The 27924-nt window shown below is 40.0% G+C and overlaps 1 protein-coding gene across 2 annotated transcripts; it reads left to right on the plus strand.

Annotated features, from left to right (window-relative positions):
- On the plus strand, nucleotides 1-27491 carry PSMA3 (proteasome 20S subunit alpha 3). 2 transcript variants are annotated; one of them, NM_001260896.1, is made up of 11 exons: nucleotides 29-102; nucleotides 3207-3289; nucleotides 7561-7684; nucleotides 12609-12710; nucleotides 12789-12862; nucleotides 15999-16071; nucleotides 18846-18911; nucleotides 22841-22887; nucleotides 25559-25626; nucleotides 26080-26144; nucleotides 27337-27482. In NM_001260896.1, the coding sequence occupies exons 1-11, from the start codon at nucleotides 82-84 to the stop codon at nucleotides 27379-27381; spliced, it is 768 nt and encodes a 255-aa protein (NP_001247825.1). In that variant the 5' UTR covers nucleotides 29-81; the 3' UTR covers nucleotides 27382-27482. The 2 variants fall into 2 exon arrangements, with proteins under 2 accessions (XP_077793969.1, NP_001247825.1); XM_077937843.1 differs by lacking the exon at nucleotides 18846-18911 and having other exon boundaries at nucleotides 1-102; nucleotides 27337-27491.
- Nucleotides 27492-27924: the final 433 nt, after the last annotated feature.

The raw sequence follows: 27924 nt of genomic DNA on the forward strand, positions 1-27924 counted from the left end.
GTTACTAGTTTGCGGCATCCTGTGGTGTAGGGGAAGCGCTCTAGGCCTGGAATCCTTACGCGTCCAGTTGGGTTTAGCACGATGAGCTCCATCGGCACCGGGGTGAGTTTGCTGTCTCTGGGTGTGATAGTTTAACCTAAGGCTTGGGGTTGAAGGGAACTGGGACAGACCACAAGGGTTTCGCGGACCTGGGGTGCTCTAAGACCGCCTTCGGCTGGGTGGGCCACTTGCAGCTGTTTGGAGACCGGTCGTCTTTATCCCCTATATGCTAGGCCTGCGTCTCAGGTGACCATGACTCCTGAAGCTTTTCAGCCCAGGTGTAGCTGGCTTGGCGTCGCCGCGGTGAGGTTTGGAGCAGCTTTGGATTGCTGAGTCACTTTCTTCAGCCACTTAGGGAAACCGAAAGTGGAAACTCGTGGGGCTTGAAATAGTGTGTTCTCTTGAGAACCACCGAGGCAGTGAGATTTGGGATTCCACGGTCTGGAGATCGTGCTTTCTGTGGACTGCGTTTGCAGTTCCCAGGTTGCTGCTGATTCACGGGCCTTCTCTGTCTTTAAGTGTGCAGATCATCGACCGCTCAGTTTAAGAGTCACTGGAAACCCTGTCGGAACAGAACTAATAAAAATGATCTGAATAACTAAATCTGATGAATCCTTCAGTTTTTCCTTTGTCCTTGTTTTTCCTATACAAAGTACCTAACAGCACTTGTAGGCATTTATCCCGTAAACGTTTAAGTGGTTACTTAGGAACTTAACAGCTTCAGACTTTTGATAGACTGTTGAGGATTTTGCAGTGGGACTTGTTAACTTGTTTGGTTTTCCTTTGTTAAACGTATGTATATGTGCAGTTTACTCCTTTTATGTACTCTATATAGAAAATACAGTTTCTACAAGATTTATTGGTTATTTGCACTAGAGTTACTGAATAATGAGTTTCTCAGTTCCTCAATTTCTACTTAACAAGATTCTCATGCTCAGCCTTAAGTTCAAGTACTGGTGTTCTAAATTTGATAATAGGCAATTTATGTCTGGAATGGTTTAATCCATTCGGTTATGAATGCTAAAGTTCTGCCATACTTTTCTTAGATAAGTAAATGCTCAATAATCTTGTAGCAAACTGACTTTGCAATTATATTATTACCTTCAATTAATAGTATTTCATTCTACAAACCTTTTAAAGAATACTTGATAATATAACCATGTGGGATATTTTAGTAACAATGGTAGGGTTAATGATCTGGGTTTAACAGATCAGGAGGCCGGGCGCGGTGGCTCAAGCCTGTAATCCCAGCACTTTGGGAGGCCGAGACGGGTGGATCACGAGGTCAGGAGATCGAGACCATCCTGGCTAACACGGTGAAACCCCGTCTCTACTAAAAAAATACAAAAAACTAGCCGGGCGAGGTGGTGGGCGCCTGTAGTCCCAGTTACTCGGGAGGCTGAGGCAGGAGAATGGCGTGAACCCGGGAGGCGGAGCTTGCAGTGAGCTGAGATCCGGCCACTGCACTCCAGCCTGGGCGACAGAGCGAGACTCCGAATCAAAAAAAAAAAAAAAAAAAAAACAGATCAGGAAACAGACTCAGAAAGTACCACTGTTGAAGGCTTATCTTCTGTGTTCATTTCTCCCAAGAACTCCAGATATGAATAATTGTTTGTCTGCTTGACACGTCTGTCCACTTGATTGTTTATTTTGTACTGCATGTCAAAGTAGAGCTCTGGGTTTTCTCCTTACCTTGCCATTTTGCATCTACTACAGTCTTCAGCTCAGTGAATGGTCATATGAAAACATCTGTGATTCATCTTTAATTCCTTTTTTTACTTCCAGAACCAACGCTTTAGCAAGTTTTTTTTTTTTTATTTTTTGAGATGGAGTCTTGCTCTGTCGCCAGGCTGGAGTGCAGTGGCACGATCTTGGCTCACTGCAACCTCCGCTTCCCAGTTCAAGCAATTCTCCTGTCTCAGCCTTCCGAGTAGCTGGGACTACAGGTGCACACCACCACGCCCAGCTAATTTTTGTATTTTTAGTAGAGACGGGGTTTCACCATGTTTGCCAGGATGGGCTCGATCTTTTGACCTCGTGATCAGCCTGCCTCGACCTGCCAAAGTGCTGGGATTACAGGAATGAGCCATCATGCCCGGCCTCGCAAGTTTATTTTTATTATTTTTATTTTTTTACTATACTCTGAAAAAGTATTCCCTTCTACCTCTTCTCTTGTCTAAGCTAGTACCACTATCTTTGGAACACCTTATCTTTGCTTCTGTTGTTCTCTCTAGAATTCATTTTCCACATAAAGCCAGAATGATGTTTTTTAAAATGTAGATCATACCACTCCCCCTGCTTAAATTCCTCGTTGCATTTAGAATAAAATACAAAGTCCTTATTGCAGCCTGGAAGACCCAACATAATTTGACCCACAGCTACCTCACTAACACAGTCTACTCTTCTTTCTGCTGCTTACAGTGCTCGGGACACAGTGACGTTACTTCTGTTTCTTGACTGTGCTAGCCTTATTTCTACCCTAAGATCTTTGTGCCAAATGCCAAGAAGGCTTTTCCTTCATATCTTAAATGGCTAGCTTCTTGTCATTTAGGTTTGACTCAGCCTAAATATTACTGCCCCAGAAGGCCTTCCCTGATGATGTAGTCTGTAGTAGTTCCTTCCATTGCTTTACTCTTTTATTTTCATCTTAGTGCCTTTTCTGATTTACTGCTGTATCTCTAGCACCTAGATTCATGTCTGATTTGAAATTGAAGGACTTAATGAATAAGTGATCACCTTTGTATTCCATGTAGTGGACTAACATAATAGATACTCATTAAGTGCTTGGTGAATGCCAAATGATTTGTTTGAAGTCTTTTAGTTTGTTAATTGCAGAGTTATGGTTACAAATTTAAATGTTCGAACTCCAGTGGTGGTTCTACTGCCCCATATTAATCTTTTTCAAAAATGAGTTTTGTAGTCTGTGTGAAAAGTGTTCTGACTTCACCTGGGACTTGTATCCATTACTCTTCAATAGCTGAAATCTAAGGTATATAGCTTTACCTTAGCTACTGTTGCTGCTCTGACAAATTTCCCTTTCCTCTCTTGAAAGCAAGGTCTTTGTTGGGATATAACATGTTCCTGATGCTTAAGCCATTTAGAGGGGAAGAAACTGTATGGTCATTACTGCCAAAGATACAAGCTTACTGTTGCCTTTTCTCCTTAAGTATGACCTGTCAGCCTCTACATTCTCTCCTGACGGAAGAGTTTTTCAAGTTGAATATGCTATGAAGGCTGTGGAGAATAGTAGGTAAGAAAATTTAACCAGGTATTACATGTCTCCTTTTATTTTATATTTTGGTGATTAGGCTTTGTTATGTTACTTTGGTACAAATTAGTATATGTCCCCAAATCTCTATTCATTTCTAGATCTCTTTCTAGGCCAGATGTTTTCCATGAACCCCAGTCCTGTATTTCTCGTTGATTCCAGGATTATCCACTTAGATTATCCATGTTGCAGAGTATATAAAATCACATTCATTATCATCTTTTTGTTTTCCATTTTCAAATTCTTGATTTGTATCATAGGCTTCCTTGGCCATTAGATTTGTGACCTTGTTATTTTTTATGTCTCATACATCTTGTGTTTTAAATGTCTTTTGCAATTAGTCACATGTTCGATTCAGCAAAGATTTTTTCTATGTCTGTTTCTCTTTTGAGACTTGAGTCTCACTCTGTCACCTAGGCTAGAGTGCAGTGGTATGATCTTGGCTCACTGCAACCTCTGCCTCCTGAGTTCAAGTGATTCTCTTGCCTCAGCCTCCCCAGTAGCTGGGATTACAGGCATGTGCCACCATTCCCAGATAATTTTTGCATTTTTAGTAGAGACGGGGTTTCGCCACGTTGGCCAGGCTGGTCTCAAACTCCTGGTCTCAAGTGATCCACTTGCCTTGCACTCCCAAAGAGTAGCCCCAGTCCTATATTTCTCATGATTACAAAGAGCTGGGATTACAGGTGTGAGCCACCACGACCAGCCTAAATATGATTTTTAAAAAGTCAGATTTATGCAAAGATGAAATATTTTTAAAAGTTGAAACCTTAAAAACGAATGTGTTTTTTTCCTGAATGAAGAAAAAACGCAGCCAGGCGTGGTGGCTCACTTCTGTAATCCCAGCACTTTGGGAGGCTGAGCGGGGCAGATCACCTGAGGTCAGGAGTTCAAGACCAGCCTGGCCAACATGGTAAAACCCTGTCTCTACTAAAAAATAAAAAAATACAAAAATTAGCCTGGCGTGATGGCACATGCCTGTAGTTTCAGCTACTTGGGAGGCTGAGGCAGGAGAATCGCTTGAACCTGGCAGGTGGATGTTGCAGTGAGGCGAGATTGCACCACTGCACTCTAGCCTAAGCAACAGAGACTGTCTCAGAAAGAGAAAAAGTGAGGAAAGTGCTTTTTCTTCTTTTTCTTTTTATAATGAGACATAGTTTCGCTCTTGTTGCCCAGGCTGGAGTATAACGGCGCGATCTTGGCTCACTGCAACCTCCGCCTCCTGGGTTCAAGCAGTTCTCCTGCTTCAGCCTCCCGAGTAGCTGGGATTACAGGCATGCACCGCCACACCCAGCTAATTTTGTATTTTTAGTAGAGACAGGGTTTCTCCATGTTGGTCAGGCTGGTCTCGAACTCCCAACCTCAGGTGACCCACCTGCCTCGGCCTCCTGAAGTGCTGGGATTATAGGCATCAGCCACCGTGCCCAGCCTAAAAGTTCTTCTTTTTAACGATCTATGTAACCTGTCTTTGATACACCAAAACTGAACAAATGATAGTTTCTTATTAAAAAAAAAATTATTCATTTTAAAAAAGAGACATGGTCTCACTGTGTTGCCTCAGCTGGTCTTGAACTTTTGGGCTCAAGTAATCCTCCTGCCTTGGCCTCCCAAAGTGATGGGATTACAGGTGTGAGTCACTGTGCCTGGCCTGTTATTCCTTTTTTTTTAAAAAAACTTTTTTTAGGGGCAGAACATAGGATCTTGCTTTGTCACCCAGGCTGCAATGCAGTGGTGTGATTACAGCTCACTGCAGACTCGACCTTCTGGTCTCGAGCTATTCTCCTGCCTCAGCCCTGCAAGGTAGTTAGGACTGCAAGCATGTGCCACCATGCCTGGCTAATTTTTTGTAGAGACAGGGTTTCACTGTGTGGCCCAGGCTGGTCTCAAACTCCTGAGCTCAAGTGATCCGCCTGCCTAGGCCTCCCAAAGTGCTGGTATTATAGGTGTGAGCCACTGCACCCAGCCGAAGTCTTTGAATTCTTTTGAAAATTATTGACCTTGAAGACTGCCTGAGTGGATCTCAGAGATTTCCAGATTTTCAAGAATGTTTTAAACATTGAGGAAGATGTTGAGTTGAGATAATTAAGACAGGCTTCCTGCTGAGCGTGAGCCACGCCTGTAATCCTAGCACTTTGGGAGGCTGAGGCAGGTGGATTGCCTGAGCTCAGGAGTTCGAGACCAGCCTGGGCAACACGGTGAAACCCCGTTTCTACTGAAAATACAAAAAATTAGCTGGGTGTGGCGGTGTGCTCCTGTAATCCCAGCTACTTGAGAGGTTGAGACAGGAGAATCACTTGAACCCGGGAGGTGGAGGTTGCAGTGAGCCAACATCGCGCCACTGCACTCCAGCTGGGGAGACAGAGCGAGACTCCATCTCCAAAAATAAAAAGTGACAGGGTTTCAAAATGTTGGCCAGATGGGTCTTGAACTCTTGGCCTCAGGCAATCCTCTCACTTGGGCCTTCCAAAGTCCTGAGGTTACATTCTGACCTGTAGAGCTTGAGTTCAAGTAAGTTTGCAAACCTTTTGGGGAAATTCATTTAAATTAGCAGTGGTGAAGAGGAAATGTATTCTAGCATCCAGGATAACCTCAAAGACATGGAATAAAAAATGAACATGAGGTGTTTGAAGGTTGACAGTGAGGTAACTTCACTAGAGTACAGAATTTATAACAGGAAATTGAATATGCTCAGGGGGCTCTGTCAGAATCTTAGGAGTTTAAACTTGCAAGGGGAGCTATGGAAGACACCTAAAGTGTTGGGGAAGGAGTGTCGGAAATTCTTAGAAAATTTGTTGTGTGCATCTGTTCATTTTTCTGGGAAGAAATGCCATAGTTTCATCAGATTTTAAGAGACCTGTGAATGACACAATTCCCCTGCTTTTTAGGTTGTGGATCCCTTTTTAGATTATGACTGGCAAAATGAAACAAAGCTAGCAATTAGGCTGGTCTTAGATAAAATGGATTAGAGAAGTAGAAAAGATGCTGTAGTAATGTAGGCCTGAAATTATAAGGATCCCAATGCTGGTATAATTATTGTAAAGAAGTGGACATGAAGGAAATTTTGAAGAAAAAAAATTAATAGTAAATAGAAGCTCAACCTGGAGGATGTAGAGTTTGGTGATGCTGTTACCCAAAATAGAGAAGTTGTGCTAGTAGTCCCAGCTACTGAGACTAAGGTGAGAGGATCACTTGAGCTCCAGACTTCAAGTCAAGCCTGGGCAGTATGGCAAGACTCCATTTCTTTAAAATAAAAAAAAGAAGAGAAAGTTGAGATAATTTTACCAGAAAACTGTACAATCAAGCATTGCTTATTTTGTCTCTATTGTTTCCAATCAGAACTACCTTTATCAAAAAGGAACAGAACAATAAAGTGTAACACATTTTCATCTTGAAATGGCAACATGTAATTTCTCCACATTTTACTTAAGAGGTTGTGTGTGTGTGTGTGTGTGAGAGACAGGGTCTCACCCTGTTGCACAGACCTGGTGTGCAGTGGTGCAATCTTGGCTCACTGCAGCCTCCACCTAACTGGGCTCAAGCAATCTCTCACCTCAGCCTCCCAGGAAGCTGGGACTACAGGCGTGTACCACCATGCCTGGCTAAGCCAGGTTTCGCCACGTTTCCCAGGCTGGTCTTGGACTCCTGGGCTTACGAGATCCTCCTGCCTCGGCATCCCAAAGTGCCGAGATTACACCATGCCTGGCTTTAAGAGGTTATTTTAAGATCTTTTTATTTTAAACAGTTGTAGCAAAACATATATTTTATTCTCTTATATACTTATTAGAAGCAATATGTTTATTATGGGAAAATTGGAAGAAAGAGATGAGCAAAAGGAAGAATAAATCATAATCCTTCTACCCAGAACAGTCACTGTTAACTTTTAAGTTTGTATCTAACCTGTCTTTTATATGTCTGTTATGTACCATTTTTAGTGGACATGAATTTATGTCATTTGTTTATAACATAATTATCATAAGTCAGACACTGCACCATATTGTGTTTCATTAGCATTTTTATACTTATATATTAATATATTTTTAGTCAAATGATGTACTAGATTCTGGAGGGAGGGTCACATGATATTTATATGGATTTAATGTATTTATTACACTTTAGTGTGTTTTCTCTTCCTGGTTTTCAAATGTTTTAAGGTATTTGGCATGCCTTTAAATGTTACTTATTTTGTTTTTTTTTTTGTAAGTTTATGAAGTTTATTTTCAGTTAAAAAACTGATTTTCTTCTCCTTGTTTCAGTACAGCTATTGGAATCAGATGCAAAGATGGTGTTGTCTTTGGGGTAGAAAAATTAGTCCTTTCTAAACTTTATGAAGAAGGTTCCAACAAACGACTTTTTAATGTTGATCGGCATGTTGGAATGGTAAGGTAATGTTTTAAAATGTTCCTTTTTGTCTTGTCCAATTTCTTTTGAAGTAACTGATTGGAATAGATCACTGTGCAGTCACAAAAGTAATCAGAGCGAGTTACTGCATTGGTCCAGTTCACTGTCAAGTAGAAAGGCAGTATTCTCATAACCTTATTAGTGATGGGGGAAAATCCAAGTTGCTGAAAGAAGAGCAGGAGAGGGAGAGGGGTGGGGAGTATGTGTAGAAATGAGATCTTGGCAACACACATCACTGATGAAGGCATATGCTTGAGAGGTGAAGAATCTTTAGCTTTCTGTATCTCTTGTGGGGATCACTGTCACAGTAAAGATGCCATCAGATAGCATACACCTTTATATAAGGTGGAACATCAGGAAAGGATGTTTAATGAAAAGGAAAAGTGAACACATCCATAATAGTTTCATAGGGCATCACTGAAATAAGTTATTCATGCAGTTGGTATCTAAGTTGTGAGGGACTAAATTGCAAGCCGAGCCATAAATACACTACTGGTATATACCACAGTTACCCTACATAGATGGCAGACTTGGCTTGTAAGAACCAATACCGGGAAAAAAAAAAAAAAAGAATGAAATGATTCTAATCCGGCCACCTGAAAAGGAAAGGAAGAAAGGAGAATATTTGTATATTAGGTTCTATGCTGGGAGCTCTTTACATAAATTACCTTGTTTAATTTTGACAATCCAGTGAAGGTTATATCAATGTCATTTTGTTTCTTTTCTTTTTGGCTTGAGACAGAGTCTCGCTCTGTCACCCAGGCTGGATTGCCGTGGTTGCCATCTCAGCTCACTGCACTCTCTGCATCCTGGGTTCAAGCAATTTTCCTACCTCAGCCTCCCAAGTAGCTGGGACTATGGGTGCCTGCTACCATGCCCAGCTAATTTTTATGTTTTTAGTAGAGATGGGGTTTCACCATGTTGGCCAGGCTGGTCTTGAACTCCTGACCTCAAGTGATCATCCGCCTGCCTCAGCCTCCCAAAGTGCTGGGATTACAGGCGTGAGCCACTGCGCCCGGCCTCATGCCATTTTCACAGGTGAAAAACTAGATGCACAGTTAGTAAAGAAAAGCTGGGATTCAAACGTGGGTCTGCGTGTTACTCCAGAGCCCTTTCTAAATGAAAAGACACCTTATATGACCCACATCGTTCAGCTGATAGCTTTCTTATATCTAAGTGAGATTTAATGTTACACACAAACACAAAAGGTACTGGTAAAGTATAACCAGTAAACCATAAAGCTAATTTTTCTTCTTCAAAGATTATTTTATCTCAATATTTTTCTCCTGAACAGATTTTATTTTGCTGCAAATGACAGGATTTTATTATTTATTTATTTATTTATTTATTTGAGATGGAGTCTCGCTCTGTCGCCCAGGCTGGACTGCAGTGGCCGGATCTCAGCTCACTGCAAGGTCCGCCTCCCGGATTTACGCCATTCTCCTGCCTCAGCCTCCCGAGTAGCTGGGACTACAGGCGCCCGCCACCTTGACGGGTAGTTTCTTGTATTTTTTAGTAGAGACGGGGTTTCACCATGTTAGCCAGGATGGTCTCGATCTCCTGACCTTGTGATCCGCCCGTCTTGGCCTCCCAAAGTGCTAGGATTACAGGCTTGAACCACTGCGCCCGGCCATATTTTAATTTATTTTTTGAGGTGGAGTCTCTGTCGTCCAGGAAGGAGTGCAATGGTGCAATCTCAGCCCAGTGCAACCTCCGCCTCCTGGATTCAAGCAATTCTCCTGCCTCAGCCTCGCCAGTAGCTGGGATTACAGACATACACTGCCACACCTAGCTAATTTTTGTATTTTCAGTAGAGATGGGGTTTCACCATATTGGTCAGGCTGGTCTCGGACTCCTGACCTCAAGTGATCTACCCGCCTCTGCCTCCCAAAGTGCTGGGATTATAGGCATGAGCCACCGCACCCAGCCTAGCATTTTATTCTTTTTAAAGGATGAACAGTATTCCATTGTGTATATATACGTTTTCTTTTGATTTTTTGTGTTGTTGTACATATTTTTTTCGTTATCCGGGTACTAAGCCTAGGACCCAGTAGTTATTTTTTCTGATCCTCTTCCTCCCCCGACCCTGCACCCTCAAGTAGGCCCCAATGTCTGTTGTTCCTGTCTTTGTATCTATGAATTCTCATCATTTAGCTTCCACTTATAAGAGAGAACATGTGGTTTTTGGTTTTCTGTTCTTCTGTTAGTTTGCTAAGAATCATGCTGAACAGATTTATTATTGCCAGTGAAACTGATATGTTTTGATGAAATGTGCTAGATTGTAACCTAGCTAGTAGGAGGTGATCTTGTATATTTTTATGTAATAGAAAAAGTTTATGTTTTGAAAAAAATTATGCATAAATATATACACACACACACGCAGGCCTTGCTCTGTTGCCCAGGCTTGAGTGCAGTGACATGATCATAGCTCACCGCAGCCTTGTGCTCCTGGGCTCAAGTGATTCTCCTGCCTCAGCCTCCCAAGTAGCTGTGACTACAAGTGTGCTACCACACCTGGTAACTTTTTGTTTGTTTTAAGAGATATGATCTTGCTGTGTTGCTCAGGCTGGTCTTGAACTCCTGGGCTCAAGCAATCCTCCTGCCTTAGCTTCCTGAGTTGCTGAGATTACAGGCATGAGCCAGTGTGTCCGGCCAACATTAGACATTGAGGAGGGTTGGAGAAAATTAAGGCTTAATATCCTCCCTCCTTCCACAGTTATCATCTTCAAGTGATTTGAGAATTATGTGACTTTATAGTAAGCTTTCTCTAAAGCAATAGAAGATTCTTTAAGTGGTATAACTTACTGGCATGGGTTACCTTGGAGAAGTTATTCTAAACACCCATTTTCTTGTCTGCAAAACAAGGGTGATAATAGTACTTGGCACATACAGTTGTTGTGAGGTTAAAAATTATTATGTAAAATGTTTAACATGTAATGAGTGCTCAGTATCTCTTAGTAATTATTATTACTATTACTGGGTAGCATAGGAAAAAAAAGGCTTTTAAAGATTTTGATACCACTTTTAAATTCTGTAACTGTCCTAGGCTAGAGGGTTTCAAATTTGGTTGGTTTATGGTACTGTAAGCGTCCCAGTAGTTTTTCTCATGGCTTCTCTAGGTTAAAAATACCTAATGGTTTCGTTTTTAAGTATTTAGGTCCAAAGAACTTAGTGTTTACATCCTAAAAACTTAGTAGCCATTTTTTAAAAAAATACACATATAGTGAAAACTATTTTTATTTAAAAATTAAAATGTTTTATTTCATTTTAAGCAACCAAAATTTCTAGTATGTACACTGCACAACTTCCCAACTTGGGATGCAGCCCCTGTCATTTCCTGTTTCACACTGATTTTTGCACATTACTTACTTTTTTTCATAGCAACCACTAACAGACTAGCTTCTGAAAGATGTGAAGGCATTGAAAGGAATGTAGTAAAATGATCTAATGTTCAAACTGAACTACTTGGACATTTTTCTCCAAACTTAAAATATGCCACACTAGGCTGGGCGCAGTGGCTCACACCTGTAATCCCAGCACTTTGGGAGGCCAAGGCAAGGCGGATCACCTGAGGTCGGAAATTCAAGACTAGCCTGACTAACATGGAGAAACCCCGTCTCTATTACAAATACAAAAATTTGCCGGGCTATGGTGGCACGCACCTGTAGTCCCAGGTACTCGGGAGGCTGAGGCAGGAGAATAGCTTCAACCCAGGAGACTGAGGTTGCGGTGAGCTGAGATTGCGCCACTGCACTCCAGCCTGGGCAACAAGAGCAAAACTCTGTCTCAAAAAAAAAAGAAAAAAGAAAAATATGCCACACTAACATGTGATTTCACTGCAGTGCCTGAGGGCTTCTCGGCACATACGTAGTAACTGCAGTTCTGTTTTTTGTTTGTTTGTTTGTTTCAGATTCTGAAATGTTTTAAATTTCAGATTTTTGGATTAGATATCCTCAACCTGTAATAACTTTAGAGAAAAGATCAAAATTGGGGCAGGCACAGTGGCTCACACCTGTAATCACAACATTTTGGGAGGCTGAGGCAAGCTGATCACCTGAAGTCAGCAGTTCAAGACCAGCCTGGCTAACATGGCAAAACCAAACTCTGTCTCTACTAAAAATACAAAAATTAGCCAATTCCAGCTGCTGGGGAAGCTGAGGCAGGAGAATCCCTTGAACCTGGGAGGCAAAGGTTGCAGTCAGCCCAGATGGCGCCATTGCGCTCCAGCCTAGGTGACACAGTGAGACTCTGTCTCAAAAAAAAAAAAAAAAAAAAAGATGAAATCTGACCAAGACCCATGGTTTTTTTTCTTTATAATGAGGTAGTAAATCAGGGGAAGAGGATTTATGATAGAAGTAGTCCTGAATATTGGCTAGGCATGGTGGCTCACGCCTGTAATCCAAGCACTTTGGGAGGCCGAGGTGGGTGGATCACCAGGTCAGGAGATCAAGACCATCCTGGCTAACATGGTGAAACCTTGTCTCTATTAAAAATACAAAAAAATTAGCCGGCGTGGTGGCGGGCGCCTGTAGTCCCAGCTACTAGGGAAGCTGAGGCAGGAGAATGGCGCGAACTAGGGAGGCGGAGCTTGCAGTGAGTGGAGATCAGGCCACTGCACTCCAGCCCAGGCAACAGAGCGAGACTCTGTCACAGGAAAAAAAAAAAAAAAAGGAAATAGTCCTGAATATGAGCATTGGACAAAGCAATGAAGTTATACTTAGTAAATTTCTAAATTATAATTTCATACTCAAGCATCAAAATGCCTTGTAGAGAGCCTTTAAACCAAAAAAGTTTATTTTGAATGGTAATACTTGTTAAAAAAATTTAGTAAATCTTTAATAATTGCAGACTTTGATTTGTGATAGGAATGTGTTCCTCTAGTAAATTGGTGCTTTTTTTTCAGGCAGTAGCAGGTTTGTTGGCAGATGCTCGTTCTTTAGCAGACATAGCAAGAGAAGAAGCTTCCAACTTTAGATCTAACTTTGGCTACAACATTCCACTAAAAGTAAGTTGATAACATGTTGAGAAACCTTTTGGACAGTAATAGAAGTTTATTAATAAGTTCTTCTGCTTCCCTTCATAGCATCTTGCAGACAGAGTGGCCATGTATGTGCATGCATATACACTCTACAGTGCTGTTAGACCTTTTGGCTGCAGGTATGAAATTTTGTGAATTATTCAAAAGGCAGATCTGTACTATAGATAATTATTATGTTCCCCAGAATCTTAGCCTTTTACATACTTAAAAATAGGAACTCTTATCGAGAAGTATTAGGGCAATTATTAAATAAAACAGTGTACATAGAAACTACTTGAGGCTGGGTGCCATGGCTCACGCCTGTAATCCCAGTACTTTGGGAGGCTGAGGTGGGAGGATCCCTCGCGCCCAGGAGTATGAGACCAGCCTGGCCAACGTAGTGAGAACCTATCTCTACAAAAAAATTTAAAATTTAGCCAGGTGCCGTATCACATGCCTGTAGTCATAGCTACTTAGGAGCTGCTTGGGAGGATCATTTGAGCCCAGGAGTTCAATGGTGGAGTGAGTGAGTTGTGATCATACCACTGTACTCTAGCTGGGGCAATAGAGACTCTGCCTCTACAAAAAAAAAAAAAAGTTAAGTTTGAATAGTGAAAAGGACTATATAGATCTGAAGTGATTATAAAACAAGGAACTGATAACAATGACTTTAATCTGATTATAATAAACTCTCTGGTATTAGTCCCTGATATTCTTAGGTAATTTTAAATATATGCTGTGTTAACATTAAGCAGCCAATTATACTTCAGTTTTCTCATTAATTTCCATCTGATATACTTTAAGCCTGTAGGTAATATGCTATTAAATGGAGATTATTTTTGGCAGTCAGTAATTAGTCCATACAAAATTACATCTCACAATTCCCATTAAGCACAGTTTTTCTTTCTGTTAAAGTGAAGTGCTGATACTTTATTTTGGGGTGAAGTGGGGATTCAGCTGCATAAAGACCTGCAATAGTTATAAATATTCAAATTTGGCTTCACAGAGAGGACTTATGACTAGATTTTTCTAAAATGAAAAGACATGTTTGGCTTATGACTTTAAAAAAAAAAAGTCAAACATGTTTGGTCAAAATAGTGCATATACTAACATCTGAGTGCTCAGCTGTAGTCCTACCTTTGAGTTGTTTATCATCAGTCATATTTAATTACTAAGACAGATATTAAAGAAAACTTGAGTTTTATTCTATTGGTAATGTTACATTAGTGTTTTATGTTTTGTTTTACTTTTTGAGACAATTGCTCTGTCACCTGAGCTGGAGTGCAGTGGTGCCATCATGGCTGACCGCAGCTTTCACCTCCTGGTTCAAGCGATGCTCCTACCTCAGCATCCCGAGTAGCTGGGACCACAGGCATGGGCTACGATGCCTGGCTAATTAATTTTTTTTTTTTTTTTTTTTTTTGTAGAGACGGGGTCTCACCATGCTGCCCAGGCTGACATTAGTCATTCTTAAGCCTCTCACTTAAATTACATTATGAAACACTTTGCTTTCAGACTATGTAGAATACCTTTCAACTGAGCTCTGAGTTCATCAAACTTCTCTACTCTTTTCAAGGAAGTAAAAATAGTAGAGATAACTTTTTTTTGCCCATAACTTTTTTTTGTTTTTTTTTGAGATGGAGTCTCGCTCGTCGCCCAGGCTGGAGTGCAGTGGCACGATCTCGGGTCACTGCAACCTCTGCTTCCCGGGTTCAAGCCATTCTCCTGCCTCAGCCTCCTGAGTAGCAGGGATTACAAGCGCCTTCCACCACGCCTGGCTAATTTTTTTATTTTTAGTAGAGATGGGGTTTTGCCATGTTGGCCAGACTGGTCTTGAACTCCTGACCTCAAGTGATCCGCCTACCTTGACCTCCCAAAGTGTTGGGGTAACAGGCCTGAGCCACCGCGCCGGGCCAGAGAGAACTTTTTCAGTAAACATCTATTGGGCACTAAGTTAGTCATAGATGTGGAGACACAGGTGTGAAGTCACACTGATAAAATCTTAGAGGTGATATGATAAAGGGACAACAATTAGGGAACAGAATGTTTCTGGACAGGAGGCAAGGAAAAGAGTGTGAGCTGTAAGGAGACTTGGTAGTTGCAAGCACAGGAACTGGTATGAAAATATTTGGGCCAGAGATAGTTAAGTATGCTTGGTGTGTAGAGTATGAGGTTTAGAGATGATATTGAAGATGTAGGAAGGGGTCCAGTCATGTAAAAGTCTGTGTTCCATGCTGATTTTCAGCAAAGAAAATGTTGAAAGGCTTTAAAATAGTGACAATGAGCTATATATTCTGAAGGATAAGTCTCATATCAGGGTAGAAGATGGATGGAAATGACAGTAGGGATGGGAATTGAATAGTTAAAAATATTCCGCATATGAGATGATGTGTAAGATGATGCTGGTTTCTTTTCTACTCTAAGGCAAATATAGTCGTCCCTTGGTTTTTGTGGGGGATTGGTTTTAGGACCTCCCATGAATACCAGAATCCAAGGTTGCTGAAGTCCCTCATATAAAATGGTTAAGTATTTGCATATAACCTGTGCATATCCTCCTGTATATGTTAAGTCATCTCTAATTACTTGCAATACCTAATACAGTGTAAATAGCTGTTATACTATATCGTTTAGGGAATAATGACAAGAAAATCACAGTTGTTCAGTACAGAAGCAATGTTTTTTGAAAGTTTTCTATCTGTGGTTTGTTGAATCCATAGATGCAGAACTCATGGAAACAGTGCCCACTGTATGTTGCAATTTCAGAAAATCAGTATTTCATACAATCAGCTAATAGCCTAATTTGTTGAGCATAGAAAAATACACTGAACCAATTCTGATTATTGCAGAGAAATGACTGGCAGGATATTGGGAAATAGAATGAAGGGTAGAAAGGATTTTACATGGATTCAGTATACTCTCTGCCAGGAATTTTGTTCCCTTGACCTTTTTGTGTTTATGCCTTATTTTTTGGGCCCTCTCGTTAGTTTTGATTTTCATCTATCTTATCATTACTCCTTTCCCTGTACTGCTAGACTTTCTAGGAGACCTTAATCAGAAAGATTAATATTAAACAAACAAAAAAAGCTACATGAATTTTGAATAATCTCAAGTATGTACTAGTTTTAATTATTTGAAACCACTGTATGAAAGTACTGTGAGTTATATGTATATTAGTAATTTATCTCAGAAACAAAATATAATTGCATTTTAATCATTTTTTCAAAAATACTTTTATGTTATTGCTGTGGTTTAAGCTGTTTGTATACTTTTATGCAGTTTCATGTTAGGGTCTTACAGTGTGAATGACGGTGCGCAACTCTACATGATTGACCCATCAGGTGTTTCATACGTGAGTACTTTTGAATCATTTGAAATTCTATTTTAGTTTAATGGTATTTCATTAGCATTTAAGTCTCATTATAAGATTATATGAAATTTTTAAAAAACTCATTCAAGGAATTTTTTTTTTTTTTTTTTTTACAACAACCTCTTGTCCAACAGCATTTTTTTTTTTCCTTTTTGGTGGAACAGGATCTCACTCTGTGACCCAGGCCGGAGCACACTGGTGTGATCCAATGGCTCACGTTGGATCTGATGTTGATCTAACAACAGTTGCGTGAGCACAGCGGCTCACTGCAACCTCTGCCTCCCAGGTTCAAATGATTCTTTTGCCTCAGCCTCCCGGGTAGCTGGGATTACAGGTGTGCACCACCTGGCTAATTTTTTTGTATTTTTAGTAGAGACAGGCCTTTGCCACTTTGGCCAGACTGGTGTTGAACTCCAGGCCTCAAGAGATCTATCCACCTGGGTCTCCCAAAGTGGGAGTATTACAGGTGTGAGCCACCATGCCCAACCATGTTTTCTTGTTTATCATTAATAACCGATACGAGGCAGAGGAAAGATTTGTTGTTTTCAGTATGTTATTTATAGAAGCTATACAGTGCATATAGTATTTTGAATATGTGATTTTCCTTTTTTACTATAAACACTGTCTTAAAACTGTATTTAATTTCTTCTTTTTTTTTTTTCCTCACTCTTGCCCAGGCTGGAGTGCAGTGACACAATCATAGCTCACTTCAGCCTCTTAACTTCGGGGCTCAGGCAATCCTCCTACCTAAGCCTCCCAAGTAACTGGGACTACAGGCCCATGCCACCATGCCTGGCTAATTTTTGTATTTTTTTGGTGTCTGTAGAGACAAGGTCTTTCCACGTTCCCAGGGCTGGTCTCAAACTCCTGGCCTTAAGCAATCCTCCTGCCTTGGACTCCCAAAGTGGTGGGATTACAGGCATGAGTGTCCATGTCCAGCCATGTCATCCCTTTTATTTTATTTTATTTATTTTTAAGATGGAGTCTCTGTCTCCCAGGCTGGAGTGCAGTGGCTCGATCTTGGTTCACTGCAACCTCCTTTGCCTCCTAGGTTCAAGCGATTCTCCTGTCTCAGCCTCCCAATTAGCTGGGATTACAGGCATATGCCACCAATGCCTGGCTAATTTTTGTATTTTTAGTAGAGATGGGGTTTTGCCATGTTGGCCAGCTGGTCTCCAACTCCTGACCTCAAGTGGTCTGCCCACTCCAGTCTCCCAAAGTGCTAGGATTACAGGCGTGAGCCACCGCACTGGACCTAATTTTGTTTGAGACAACATCGCGCTCTGTCGCCCAGACTAGAGTGCAGTGGCGCCAAACCTCTGCCTCCCCAGTTAAAGCAATTCTGCCTCAGCCTCCCGAGTAGGCTGGGATTAGAAGCATGCACCACCACACCCGGCTAATTTTTGTATTTTTAGTAGAGACGACGTTTCACCAACGTTAGCCAGGCTGGTCTTGAACTCTGGATCTCAAGTAATTCCCCCACCTTGGCCTCCCAAAGTGCTGGTATCACAGGCGTTAGCCACCTTGCCCTACCTTCCCTTTTAAAGAGAAGGTTTAAATGTGATTTCTAAGAGCTTTCCCTAAATTATTATTATTATTTTTTGGAGATAGTCTTGCTCTGTCACCCAGGCTGGACTGCAGTGGTATAATCTTGGCTCACTGTAACCTCTGCCTCCCGGATTTAAGGGATTCTCGTGCCTCAGCTTCTCTCAAGTAGCTGGGATTACAGGCCTGTATCACCACACCTGGCTAGTTTTTGTATTTTTAAAAGTAGAGACAGAGTTTCACCATGTTGCCCAGGCTGGTCTGGAACTCCTGGCCTCAAGTGATCCACATGCCTCGGCTCCCCAAAGTGCTGGGATTACAAGTGTGAGCCACCACACCCAGCCTATTATTACCGCTTCTTAACTGTTTTCTTGAGATGGAGTCTCACTCTATTGCCCAGGCTGGAGTGCAGTGGCGTGGTGTCTGCTCACTGCAACCTCCGGCTCCCAGATTCAAGTGATTCTCCTGCCTCAGCCTCCCTAGTAGCTGGGATTACAGGCACCTGCCACCACAGCCAGCTAATTTTTTTGTATTTTTAGTAGAGACGGGGTTTCAGTATGTTGGCCAGGCTGGTCTCCAACTCCTGACCTGAGGTGATCCGCCTACCTCGGCCTTCCATAGTGCTGGGATTTCAGGCACCTGCCACCACAGCCAGCTAATTTTTTTGTATTTTTAGTAGAGATGGGGTTTCACTATGTTGGCCAGGCTGGTCTCCAACCTGAGGTGATCCGCCTACCTCAGCCTTCCATAGTGCTGGGATTACAGGCATGAGCCACTGCGCCTGGCTGTGCATCCTTTTCTTTAAAAAAATTTACAAAATAAAAACATTGGGGTTTAGAATACTGAACTCATAGGAATTAACTTTATTTCTGTGTCTCAGGAATATATAATTTCATTTTTCATTTTCATAGTGCTAAAATCTTTCCCATTCATGTTCCCCAAAATGTCTCAAAGTGTATATGATTACGCAATTTAAATATTTTTGGATATACCTCTATTAAAAATAGAGGTAGTTTTAGAATTGTTTGGTATTTTAATATTTTTGAGCCCTTTGGCATTCATCAGAATGTGTTTGACTATACTTTTCCATACTTGCTTTTAAAAGTCATTTAACATCCTTTCACTAGGTTATAAATAGAAACATTAGTAGTCATTAATTATATATGATAGCATACTAATTCAGTGATTATATATATTTTTTTTCTAAATAGGGTTATTGGGGCTGTGCCATTGGCAAAGCCAGGCAAGCTGCAAAGACGGAAATAGAGAAGCTTCAGGTAATAATTAATGCTTGAATTTTTACTACATTGTCATCCTAATGCAGTGAAATTTTATCGCCACAGACATTTCAGTCTAAGGCAGGGATGTCCAATCATTTGGCTTCCCTGGGCCACACATAAAATACACCAACAGTGATGCTAGCTGATGAGCTTAAAAAAAAAAATCTCGTAACGTGTTAAAGTTTGAATTTGTGTTTGGCTCTGCGCCCTGTGGCTGGAGAAGCTTGGTTTAAGGATATAGTGTGGTTTGATGTTTAGAGTAGAGCTTTATGAGGCTGCTAAGTCACTGAATGTGAAAGCTGATAACATATCTACAGAGTTGTGTTATACATCCCTTTATGATTTTTAATAACTGCTATAAAGCCTCAATCTAGAAAAACGCAGCTTTTGATGAGATTTCACAAAATCCTTGAAACCTATTTATGAATCTATGTGAGCTCTAGTTTGAAAATTTTAAAATTTTGAGTTAATAAAAAGTTGTATTTTTCCTATATTCTTTCTTTCTTTGGAACACAGCTTTTATGTCTGGCTGTGCTCCACTGGTTCTCTTAACTTTGCTTCTAGCCACATAAGGCATAAATTTTAGCCTATACTCTTACAACTACCCACTTATTTTTTCACAACATACAGCTATTAGTGTGAAAAAGTTTTCTTAAAAGCTTGGTTTTCCTTTTAGCCTTACATTGATCAACTTAAAGACTTCATGGATACTGTTTCAGTATTATTGATGACCTGTCAGAAACTTGCCTAAAAAGCAGACGTACAATTTATCAGTGTTTTGGTAAACTGAAGTGAGATAAAATTTCACATACATTTAAATGTTAATGCTGTACTAGAATCTTTCTCAACTACTCATTCAACTTATTTAAGACCAGCTTCTAGAAAATATTTATTCGCGCTTGGCATTTATACAATGCTGAGTTCTAGAACCATCTATAAAGCCTAATTTGTTTCGTATTTTAGTAAAGTTGACAAAAGGATCTTAGAGGTCATTTAGCCCAAGCTCAACTGCAGATTAAACACACTGCATAGGACCACAGAATCAGCTGGTTCTGAACAGTATCCAGACCTTATGAGTCTTAGACCTACGTTCTTTTCCATTGCACACTTACTAGTCTGATGCTAGGTTCCTATCTTCTACTCTTTTCCTATTGTTTTCATCTCTCCATACTATTATATGGAAATTTGAAAATTAGAATATTTATACTAGTTGAGGGGGATTACCCCTGTAATACCCCACCAGTTTGGTAGGCCAAGTTGGGAGGATTGCTTGAGCCCAGGAGTTCCAAGACCAGGCTAGGCAAAAGAGTGAGACCCTATCTCCTAAAACAGAATGTTAGCGAGGTGAGGTGGTATGTACTCTTCTACTCTTCTACTCTTTTCCTATTGTTTTCATCTCTCCATACTATTATATGGAAATTTGAAAATTAGAATATTTATACTAGTTGAGGGGGATTACCCCTGTAATACCCTACCAGTTTGGTAGGCCAAGTTGGGAGGATTGCTTGAGCCCAGGAGTTCCAAGACCAGGCTAGGCAAAAGAGTGAGACCCTATCTCCTAAAACAGAATGTTAGCGAGGTGAGGTGGTATGTACCTGTAGTCCTAGCTACTTGGGAGGCTGAAGCAGGAGGACTGTTTGAGCCCCAGGAGTTGGGGGCTACAGCGAGCTGTGATCACGTCACTGCACTCCAGCCATGGCGACAGAGCGACACCTTATCTCAAAAAAATAAAGGAAATTAGAATATTTAGAGCAGTTACTATCTTTCTGTAGTTAAATCCTAGTAAGGAATGGGAAAAACAGTTAAGTCCCAGACAAAAATCAAGAAAAAAAATCACTTTAATTGAGGAACACTTAGTTTGTGACAAAATTATGCTGTGAATCAGGTGTTACAAATTATGGCCCACTGCCTGCTTTTGTGTAAGTTTTATTGGAACACAGCTACATTCAGTCCATGGCTACTTATAGAAAATAAAACAGTAGACTATAACATTTGGAACAGGGAACAGAAACCAGAGCCATACAGCTAATAAACCTGAAAATATTCACAAGTTGATGCTTTACAGAATCCATCTGCTGACCCCTGTATCATTGTATCATTGTTCTCTTCTGATGGTTTACCAAAAAATAAAAACTTTACAAACATATGTAAAAATATATTTGCCATTTAAAATGTGCTTTTCAAGTTTGACTTTGTAGGATGCAATTAATTCACTAAATACAGAACTTAACCAATAAGGGCAAAAATTTAAAGATCAGTATTCTTTCCCTTCCTGTGATCACCCTCAATTTAACATGAAGAACTGTAAACATCATAAGCTTACAACAAACTCATCTAGTTAGACTTCAGTTAACCACTTACACATATAAACTATTTGAAAAAAGCTGCAGGCATATTGCATCCCTAAATACTTTATTCTCCTTACACCATTATCAGACCCAAGTATCATCTAATAGTCCATAATCAAACTGCCTGAGCAATTTCTACACTGCCTTTTTAACTGTTTCAAACTGTCGAGGTTCACATTTTCTTCCTTAGATCTCTTTTAGTCTTTTTCTTCCCCAAAATATTTAAGAGTCTATGCCACTTGCCTTTAGTTGTACCCAAATAATGGTTTATCTATTTCCTAAGATTAGTATTCTTAAATTTAAATTTAGTGTTTTGTTGTTGTCATTGTTCCTTCTTCCTCATGTGGTTGTGCAGGCATAGCTTGAGCATCCAGATTTCAAAATTGAAAAAGAAAAAAAGATAATCTAGCTTAAATATATAGTAGTTGAATCACCTAAAGTCTAGACTGCTGTATGAGCACCTGTTATCTTTCACTATATTCCATCATCCCCCAATGTATCCACAATAGATGAAGGGCAGTTTGCGCAAACATTGTTTTGATCCTGTCATGTCTGTTCAGAAATGCCTGTCTATTCAGAAACCTGTGTCTGATAATAAAATCTTGCACTGGTTACTATCAAAACCTAACGACATACAGACTCCTCAGCTAGGCCCTAGGGGTACTTTTCTACCTTGATTTCCAAGTGTTCAATGAAAGAATGCTTAATTCTAATTTGGAAAAAAGCTTTTGGCTTCCCACTTCTGCTTTATATGTTCATCTCTCTTGAAATCCAATCCAATCCAATCTATATTCTAAGAACCTGCTCAAATCTTGGTTCTTCAAAGCTTTCCCTGGTATTTTGCATTTTTGCTTTGAATAGTTCCACAAAGGATGATTTGTTACTCCTTCCTTCATCTTTCTGTATCTTGCATATAGTAGACATTAATGATTTGTTTGCATTTTATTAGCCTAAATTGGCTATAAAGAGAATCAGATGTCTTCTCCAGTCGTTCAAACTTCAGGTCAGACTTCAGATTTATAGGTGGCTGTGGATTTTTATAATTTTATCACAAAGTTAGTGGTAACTATAGGATATCTCGGAATATCTTTTTTGGTGTATAAACTTTTTTTTCTTTTTTTTTTTTTTTTTGAGACGGAGTCTCTCTGTTGCCCAGACTAGAGTACAGTGGCGTAATCTCAGCTCGCTACAACTTCTGCCTCCTGGGTTCAAGAGATTCTTATGTCTCAGCCTCCTGAGTAGCTGGGATTACAGGGGCGCATCACTTCCATGCCTGGCTATTTTGTATTTTTAGTAGAGGCAGGGTTTCACCATGTTGGTCAGGCTGGTCTTGAACTTCTGACCTCAGGCAATCCGGCTGCCTTGGCCTCCCAAAGTGCTGGGATTACAGGCGTGAGCCACTGTGCCTGGCCTGGCGTATAAATTTCAAAACATTAAAATATGAATCAGGAATCTTCGATTCTGGTCTTTTTCAGACTTCAGGTTATTTTCCTTGGTTTTATATCTGAGTATAAAAGTGAAAATAATTACACAAGTGGAAAATGTTCTTCTGATGAATACACATTTTATTTTCTGTAGATGAAAGAAATGACCTGCCGTGATATTGTTAAAGAAGTTGCAAAAATGTAAGTTGAAATTTTTCTTACCATCCACAAAAATATTTCACTTGACCTTTGCATATATATATTACATTAATCCTAAGAGGCTGTTTTCCTGTAAAATAACTTAGTGTGTTTTGGAAGGTAAATTTAACATTCTAAGAAGCCTCATGAAGGAGGAAAATGTTTTCAAGCCACATTTTTTAGTAGTAATGAATAGGATGGGAAAAATAGCTTTTGACAAACTCCTGTTACAGGTTAAGGACATATAATGTACCATTAGGGCCTTAATTTGTTAGCTCCCAACTTCTCAAATCTCTTAAGTACTAATAATAATAATCTTAGATTGCCTCTAAGAATGCTTACAAACTTTACAGGTTTACAACTAATTTCCATACATGATCCACGAAGCTGGCTCATTTACATAATCTGTTTATTTGGGAAAGATGTGTTTCACTTTTTCAGGTTTATTATAAAAGTTCCTATAACAAGGTAAGAGCAGTATTACAAAACATTTCAAAAACTAGCTTAAGAAACCCTGAATAGTTGATGACAGGTATGTAAACTAGAATACTATTAATATGTAACAGGTATTTAGACAGTAAGCAATAAAAAAGTCAATTAACCTGGGTAGTGATGTTTCAAAAATTTTTTTATTCTTCTAGATAAAAGAGTAGACATTTGGTATTACAAAGATGCCAACAAAACACGTTGTATAGCCAGCTTTTTAGATTCAAAAGTTATATTCAGATAATTCATAACACCTCTAACTATTCCACATTAGAACTACATGAACAAGGTCTAGTCAATCAGCTCTCTGTACAGTAGTGTCTCAGGTTTTACATCTAACAATACAAGGAAGAAAAAAAATTCCAATGGGCTCTATTGTATAATAAACATACCATTTACATGACACTCAGTCTCTTATAAACTGGTCCATCATTACTGCTACTGCCTTTACCCCTCCTGCTTCCTCCTCCCCTCCGCCCTTCCAGTTTCAGTTGTGAAGCAGGCAGAAGCCATTCTAATGGCAACATTAGGAACCAACATACAGCAGAACTGCTAAGAAAGGAAGTCATTTATCTTCCTTGAATTGTGTAGTATTTTATCATGATATACTCTGTTTCCTTCACTGAACCAATCCTTTGAAGTGCTTCTGGAAGTCAGTTCTTGCCATCTTTTATATTTAGGTATAATGGTAGTCATCTATTAAGTGTTCCATGTTAGGAAAGCCATCCCTTCTTCATTTAAGAAAATGGAGCAGCATGTTATCTTTTACTTAGTTCTAAAAAATTGAGATCCTCTCGTATTATAGCAAGGTTTTAGAAGACCCTCCAAAAAGTAAGGTGTGTAACTCAGTGGAAAGTATTAGATAAAAGCTATACTCTGCTACTGTACTTAATTTCTTGATTTTTTTTTTTTTTGAGATGAAGCCTTGCTCTGTTGCCCAGTCTGGAGGGCAGTGGCACAATCTTGGCTCACTGCAAGCTCCACCTTCCATGTTCAAGCAATTCTCCTGCATCTGCCTCTGAAGTAGCTGGGATTACAGGCACCCACCACCACGCCTGGCTAATTTTTGTATTTTTAGTAGAGACGGGCTTTACCATCTTGGCCAGGCTGGTCTTGAACTCCTGACCTTGTGATCCACCCGCCTTGGCCTCCCAAAGTGCTGGGATTATAGATGTGAGCCACTGCACCTGGCCTCTTGATACTTTTTATGTTACTTTAATATGTTGCATGGCAGTGCCTCCTTCTTTGCTGTAATTTGTAAAGTACTACAATGTGAAGGCCAGGTTTTGTGGCATATAAGCCATTATAAAATGGACAAGGAGCTTAAAAAGACTACTGCCAAGAAGCTGTAGGTTGGAGAGACCATAATAATTGCAAACACATAAATTAGTTGGTTTTACTTATTTATTTGAAACAGAGTCTCAATCTCCTGACCTCATGATCCGCCCACCTCTGCCTCCCAAAGTGCTAGGATTACAGGCACGAGCCACTGTTCCCAGCCAATTAGTTGGCTTTAAAAATATTAAAATTAATGGGACAAAAAATAAATTTCCTAAAAGGGCACAGTTAATGACACTTCTTCCTAGTGAATCCATTTTCTTTATGAGGTATTTTTTATAGTTATATCTTTTGTTTTTTTGAGACGGAGTCTCTCTCCGTAGCCGAGGCTGGAGTGCAGTAGTGTGATCTTGGCTCACTGCATCCTCTGCCTCCTGGGTTCAAGTAATTCTTTTGCCTTAGCCTCCTGAGTAGCTAGGATTAGAGGCACCCACCACCACACCCAGCTAATTCTTGTATTTTTAGTAGAGACAGGGTTTCACCATGTTGGCCAGGCTAGTCTCAAACTCCTGACCTCAAGTGATCCATCAGCCTTGGTCTCCCAAAGTGTTGGGATTACAGGTGTGAGCCACTCACTGCACCCACCCAAGTTATATCTCTAAAGCAATGGGCAAAAATAAACTGAACTTGGGTTGATTAGATATATTGATTATTTGTTGGGAGAGCAAATGTTTCATTTCAGTCCCTGTGTAATTTGTCTTCTCTAATGTTAAATGCTATGTAGAATGTGTCTGTGTAATTTTATAATTTTATTATGGATGGACATTCTAATTTGTACTGACTATGGGTCTGTGAACTACTACAATGTTTGGAGGTTACCAAAATCTTACCTTTCCCTTTTCTGTTCTAGAATTTACATAGTACATGATGAAGTTAAGGATAAAGCTTTTGAACTAGAACTCAGCTGGGTTGGTGAATGTAAGTTATTTTTGTACATTTATTTGCCTTAGGAATTATCTGTACCATAGCTAATTTACAACTGAGAGTCCTTTCTAAAATAATGAAAGCTAAAACAAATTTACCAGGTTGTCTAAATGAAGGGAAAGTTCTGCTTAATAATTGACTTAAGCTGTGAACAGGTTATTTTTTGAAACATCCATTTCATGGTTTTAAAGATACTATGCTATAAATTAATGCTCAGGATTTATAAATCATAGCATAATTTACTTTCATTTCCATAAGAACTTAATGTGTAGGCACATATAATCTCATGTGGAAGCAGCACACTAAAATATTTGAGTATTACTCATAGTACAACTTTGCAACCCTAGGTGAGGCAGATCTGTGGATTGGGTAGATCCTGTGGTATACTGCAAGTTACAATACAGTACTCAATTTAAAATTCATTTACATATGTGGCTTAATTTACAGTAACTAATGGAAGACATGAAATTGTTCCAAAAGATATAAGGGAAGAAGCAGAAAAATATGCTAAGGTAAGCCACAGCACAAAAACTTCTCTTGGCCAGGTACAGTGCGGGGAATCACTTAGCCCAGGAGTTCAAGACCAGCCTGAGCAGCACAGCAAGACCCCATCCCTAATTTAAAAACAAAACAAAACAAAACAAAAAAACTCCTCTAACCAAAATTGTGTTGAATAATATAAATCAACTTGGGTGGCTTCTATTAAATATCACTAATAGTTCAGTTGAACTAAGAATAGAAATTTTCTAGGTTATCTCTAGTGGGTACAGTTGCCTTGGTTCCAAAAAAATTGTGGGGGGTTTAAAGTGCAAAGAGTTTTTTTAGGACTTTTAAGTATATGTTCTTTTTTTTTTTTTTGAGACAGAGTCTTGCTCTGTCACCCAGGCTGGAGTGCAGTGGCACCATCTCTGCTCTGCAACCTCTGCCTCCAGGGTTCAAGCAATCCTGCCTCAGCCTCCCCAGTAGCTGGGATTACAGGAGCACGCCGCCACACCTGGCTAATTTTTGCATTTTTGGTTTCACCAATAATACAGAGACGGGTTTTCACCAGGCTAGTTTCAAACTTGACCTCAGGTGATCTGCCTACTTCGGCCCCAAAAGTGCTGGGATTACAGGCTTGAGCCACTGCACCTGGCCTCTTAAGTATACATTCTATCAAAGATACAGTCATTGCATGTTAGAGCAACATTTGCTTAATTATCTTTGTGCAGGATCTTTTTTTTTTGAGACAGAGTCTCAAAAATCACCTTTAGTCTTTTTTTATTTTTTGAGACGGAGTCTCACTCTGTCACCCAGGCTGGAGTGCAGTGGCCGGATCTCAGCTCACTGCAAGCTCCGCCTCCCGGGTTTACACCATTCTCCTGCCTCAGCCTCCCGAGTAGCTGGGACTACAGGTGTCCGCCACCTCGCCCGGCTAGTTTTTTTGTATTTCTTTTTAGTAGAGACGGGGTTTCACTGTTAGCCAGGATGGTCTCGATCTCCTGACCTCAAGATCCGCCCATCTCCGCCTCCCCAACTGCTGGGATTACAGGCTTGAGCCACCGCGCCCGGCGTTGCGTGGGTATCTTATTCTAGAACTGTTCATTCAGTTACAAGTAAAGGAATTTAACCACTTAACTCAAGTGGTTGTAGCTTAACTTGCCCACAGGTATGGGATATAACAATTTTAAAAATCATTTTTAAACACCTATTTTCTCTTAACAGGAATCTCTGAAGGAAGAAGATGAATCAGATGATGATAATATGTAACATTTACTCCAGCATCTATTGTATTTTAAATTTCTACTCCAGTCCAATGTAACTATTTAGCCCTGGATTATACATACTGTCCAATTTTCATTAAATTTTTGTCTTATAACTATTGAAGTTTGGTTAATATCTGCTTTACAAAATTGGTGGAGGTAAATGGGGACATTTACTCAATTTTAAAATATAGATTTATGACTACTGAAAAATTCTTTGGTTAAAACGCTGCAGAATTAATTCCAAGACTGTAAATTAATTCAAAGCCCCATCTTCATCACTCAACTAGAATTTACAGATCATATTCTCCTGGGCTTACCAACTTAGTGGACAAATAATTGATACGGTTTCCCACTTTCATATTTAGTGAAATAACTGGTTTTAATCTTTAGGTGTGATAAAGATGAAAGATGTTTCAGTTTTGGATCATTTTTCAAAAACTGACCCTTCTCAAGAAAGATCGTTCAATGCATGAGCCAAGAATGTTTTTGCTTTTTTCCTTCATTGTGGTGAGGGGTGGATTTAAGGATCAATAAAGTCCCTATTCTG

Source organism: Macaca mulatta, chromosome 7 (genome assembly GCF_049350105.2).
Source record: "Macaca mulatta isolate MMU2019108-1 chromosome 7, T2T-MMU8v2.0, whole genome shotgun sequence".
NCBI classification, from domain to species: Eukaryota; Metazoa; Chordata; class Mammalia; order Primates; family Cercopithecidae; genus Macaca; species Macaca mulatta.